The 5,095-nt window shown below is 35.6% G+C and overlaps 1 protein-coding gene across 1 annotated transcript; it reads left to right on the forward strand.

Annotated features, from left to right (window-relative positions):
* The first annotated feature begins 1,761 nt into the window (after positions 1–1,761).
* Positions 1,762–4,283, forward strand: LOC130723679 (uncharacterized RING finger protein P32A8.03c-like). The gene has a single exon (XM_057574791.1). It carries the CDS (start codon positions 2,514–2,516, stop codon positions 3,813–3,815), a length of 1,302 nt encoding a protein of 433 aa, XP_057430774.1. The 5' UTR covers positions 1,762–2,513; the 3' UTR covers positions 3,816–4,283.
* The last annotated feature ends 812 nt before the right edge of the window (positions 4,284–5,095 follow it).

Below are 5,095 nucleotides of genomic sequence, written 5' to 3' on the forward strand. Positions count from 1 at the left end.
TTTTAACAGTTTTTATCAGAACAAATGGAAGGAACTTGAATGACTTTTCTCCTAAGGCCATACAATAAGGAAAACATAGGGAACATGAAACAAAAGTATCAGAGTCTGACCATATATATATATATATATATATATATATATATGTTGCATCCCTATCTTCTTTTTTCAGTTTCCTAATATTTGACCATGAGTTTGATGAGCATTGTGATATGATCATTTATCTTCGTACGTGTACCTTGATGTGGGTCTTTGGCATTCATTTACAGAAATTTACAACAAATGTAGCCATAGTAAAAAATAAATGAAAAATTAAATTTGAATCCACAGCCAGCAGTTATGTATCTCTTGAGTTGATCTCAAAGATAATGTTATATTGGCTAGTCTTTTTAAATAAATTTTTTTCTATATACACCACATAACTATTAAACCTATATAAAGTAATTAAAAGTAAATCCTTGAAATGAATTATATCAATCTATACATGTACACATACGTGTATTCCTAAACAACGTGAGAATGAAGGTGTGCGTTTTTGCGTTAATATAAGACGCAAATACAGACCACAGAAATATATGAGAAAGGAAAAAGCACATACATATGACACGTATAAATGACAAGGACCTCTATATATTCTACTAATCAAGTTGATTTTGAATATTATTAAATTACCCTATTATCAATTGGTGAGGGCCTTCCAGATAATAATTAAAAAAATGCTTACGCTTTCGTCCTATTTAGGATTTAGTTCAGACTGTTGGAGCGAACTTATACATATGTTGTTGAACTGATTCAGCAATTTTGCATAGATGAATCATAAGCACAAGAAATGTGTTACAAGAGAACAACATAATAAATTAAATATCATGATTTTCCTTCTACATATCCAAGCAAACACTGTGAAAGATTCCCTCAGCTTTTTATACTTGAAATATTTTTAATTTCATTTCTGACCTGGTCAAATCTGTTGGAAAATTATGTTCATACGTTTCTTTTGCTAAATAAATATCATTGATGAATCTCCCCATTTAATTAAATATCATTTATGGGTGTATAAAGTTTGATGGGTCTACCGTCAATCTGATCCATGGAGGTATCTAATATATGAAATATTGCACCAAAAATAAATATATAAAATATAAATCATGTATGTTACGGTTGCTTTATCTTTTAAACAAGTAGTTCAAAGTTAATTTTTTTATTTTTGTGAATGTAGAAACTATTCATCATCTTCTACTGCATAGTATTGTGGGTTAAAAAATTCGTCTCAGAATTAAAAAAGATATTATAGTCAAGAAAAAAATTGAAATATAAGTGAATTATTAAGAACTTAATGAATTCTAAATTTAATTTTGTCAGAAACATATATTACATACCCAGTTTAGAATGAGATAATAACTTCAGTAAATTAAATAATCCCCAAAGCAATTATTTCTCTTTATGTGCATATAGTTCGTATTTATATTCGTTTCTTCAAGCGAATATGAAAGCTAAAAATGATGGTTCTCTTTCCTTTATGAAAATTCAACAACCACCACTCTAATTTGATTGCTTGCTCACCTCATTATTCCCCTCCCAAAAAACAAATCTTTAAGAGAGTCAAAAAGAGTTAATAATTGCAATAAATATTTTAATGAATATTTACGTGTATACAACTATACATTAACAATACAACCATTACTTAATTAAGTATTTTAATTAATACTATATCCCCTTAATCTCCCTCCCTCCCTCAAATATCTTTTCTCCATTCCACACTGCAAACCCAAACCACAAACATTGACCCTTGGAGCCTGTCATCACTACCACACCTCCAATGGCTACCCCACTCTGATATTTTTAATTTTCTTGATGAAACCACAAGCAGAAGCAGCAACCCCTTTAGCTTTTTGGAGAAAGAAAAGGCTAGACAACCATCCCTTTCTCCACCCCAGGCCCCCCCATAACCCTCTCTTTCTGTTCCCTTTTTTCTATTTCCTTTGTGAAAAAAAAACCCTAATTCACAGGTTCCCTCACTCACACACAATCTCTCAAAAAAGAAAAACATCACACCCTTCTCTCTCTCCATCTATCTTTCTCTCTCCTCTCACCAACTCCCAAGTAACAACCCAAACAGAGCAATTCTCTCTGCAACACACCACCACCAAGTATTAAATACAAGATCATCCTTGGGGTGGTTGGAATTGGATTGGTTCTTCTTCCCCTTTGTTTACGTATATATATCCCACACATCCTTTCACTCAATGACAAATTAAGCAAAAAGTACTGATTTGTGCAGATCACAGGAATTGAAAAACGTGTGTGAAGAAAAGCTACTACTCTCTTTAATTTTTTTCCCTTTTCCTTCCATAACCAGAAACACCCATCTCTCATGTTTTTCAATTTTTCTCTCTAGTCCCATACCGATACCACACCCCATTCTGTGAGATCGTCCTCTTTAATAAAAAGCTACTACCATGTGTGAGTGAGTGTGAGTGACCCAAAATCCTCTCACGTTTTTTCCATTTCCTGCTCTCATGGATTCTGCCAACAGTGGCAGCATGCAATCCTCCAGCACCGGTGCTGATGAAGAGTACGATTCACGCGCCGATTCATCATCATCACTCTCTGCTTTCTTAAACCATAACAACCACAACAACCACCCTCCACCACCACAACCACCACCACCAACAACAACAAACCATGTTGGTGTTGGTGGTCTCTTTAACCATCATCTAAACGCTGCACACCACTTCGACCCTTTTTCCAATTACCTGGATTCAATTCAAACTTCCCCAAACCTGGACATGGTTTGGTCAAGATCATCATCGGCCGCTGTCAGAACCGAACCAAACCAATCCGATCTCAGTAACAACCAAGCTTTTCTCTTGAACCAATTTGCTGCGGGCGCCGCGACGGTTCCGGGCTCGCAGCAATTATCTATGCCTCCAGAAAATGCTCATCAAGCTCAAAGCAATAACAGCAACAACAACAACCAAGTTCGGAACCCGAAGAAACGGTCGAGAGCTTCTCGCCGCGCTCCAACCACCGTGCTCACCACAGACACCACCAATTTCAGAGCCATGGTTCAGGAATTCACTGGAATTCCAGCACCTCCTTTCAGTTCCTCACATTTCCCAAGAACAAGGTTGGATCTGTTTGGTGCTTCATCTGCTGCTAGTTCGACACCACCTTATCTTCTTCGCCCTTTTGCACAGAAAATTAAACCTCCTCCTCCTCCACCTCCTCAGCCTTCAACTAATTCAACCAATTCAACTTCCATTAACTACCTGCAGCAGCAGCAGCAACAACAGTTTCCTCTGAACATGCAGAATAATACATTTCAATCCATTGTCCAAGCACCTCAAAAATATTCAATTGGGAATTCTTCTCTGGTTTCCCCCAAGACTCAATCTTCCTTGGAAATCCCGCCCGCTACAGTGGATTCCCATCTGAAAATGAGTGTCATGGAGGGATTAGGATTAATGAGCCATGCGCATGTTAACACCCAAATCGGTTCTCTTCATCAGAACATGGTTCCTTCATCATCTGATGAAGGAGCATTGTTGTCCAGGATCAACAACATTCACAATTCTTCAGGCAACTGGGCACAAAGAATGGGTGCCAATGCCATTGCCAACAATGATGGTGATCATCATGGAGGAGTTTTTTTGGGGTCTCTTGGTGGCAGATCAAGTAACATTATTCCAGAGGGAGTGCCGAACGGCGGCTCCTCGCCTTCTCCGTCGGATTTTCATGGAGAGAAAGGACCTGAGCGTGTTGTGGCGGCGAGAAGCGAAGGTACGGTGGAATCATGGATTAATTGTTCTTCTGAATGATAATTTTTCCGCTATCATGAATTATATGTGAAAAAGAATATGAAAAGGGAGACTAGTACAATATCATATTCATGCATAGAGATTAAAGCAATTAATCATGGTAGTACAAAGCAAAGCTGCTGCATGAAGGAGAGAATCAATCTTTGATATCCTGATCATCTTAACCATTACCATCAAATTAATTAACCAGTACTGTTTTCCTTTTTAATTTATTTTTGTTCTTTGGGTCCCTTAGAATTATGCGTAAATAAGTAGCAAGCTTAGATTGTCTTTTCTCTTTCTCCAATGTTTTTCTTTTCTTTTCTTATCAATTTCCTCTAATTCTCAATTGTGCTTTTAATCATATATATACAGCTTTAGAAGAACAAATCCCAGAGGTTTCAGTGTTTATGGCATAATTAGAACCATGGCACTGGTTTGATTCATGTTGATAATATTATCTATATACTATATGGGTTTTTGCTTTGACTTGTGTGAGATTAGCATTCAGAAAATGTACAATGTGCTTAATCATAGTTTCAAGAACGTAGAGAAACGCGTATAGTATGGGGCTCCTTCTCTTGTTTGCTTCTGCCACACCTTCTATTACTGATCGACTTGTCTTCTTTCTACACCCTCCATTCTATTCTTCTTCTACATTTCTTCTTTTCAATTTTTAATGATCGACAATTAAAAAATTGTAGATTCTAGGAGTAATTGGCGGCATGATTTGGGGGATACTTTAGCCGCCGCAATCTCGTTTTATTATTATCAAAGATATGTATGTATATGATTCCCGACACTTCAAAACTATACCCTTACATAAATTTAACAGGAATATATAAAACATCTTTTGTAGCACTCTCTCACACACACAGTCTTAAACCACTTAAATTTTGTTTTTCATTTATTGAACAAGTATAGAGTGAATGTTCAGAACTTCAAATTCATTCATTGAACTAGTATATACTATATATAGAGTGAATGTTCATATTCATTCACAACATTATTATGGTGGTTAAATTATTTAATTTCTTGACTAAGCATAATAAAAATAAAATTGTTCTTAATATTGTTTTTGCAAGTCACATATAGGTTGTTTTTAATCCCTCTCATTGAGATCTAAATTAAAAGCATAGGTGGAATAATAATGTGGCTTGCAAATAATTGATCAAGGACTTGATTTTTAATTTTTTGAAGGTCAAGGACTTTATTTTATCATGTTAAGTTTGATGACTAACTTAACTACTCTTATATATGTGAGAATGCCTTTAGAAATTCAATCAACAAATATATATAAG

This window comes from Lotus japonicus, chromosome 6 (assembly GCF_012489685.1).
Source record: "Lotus japonicus ecotype B-129 chromosome 6, LjGifu_v1.2".
In the NCBI taxonomy this organism is placed as follows: domain Eukaryota; kingdom Viridiplantae; phylum Streptophyta; class Magnoliopsida; order Fabales; family Fabaceae; genus Lotus; species Lotus japonicus.

Coding starts and splice junctions, on each gene's coding strand:
- LOC130723679 (XM_057574791.1), top strand. CDS start 2,514: ATGGATTCTGCCAACAGTGGCAGCATGCAATCCTCCAGCACCGGTGCT.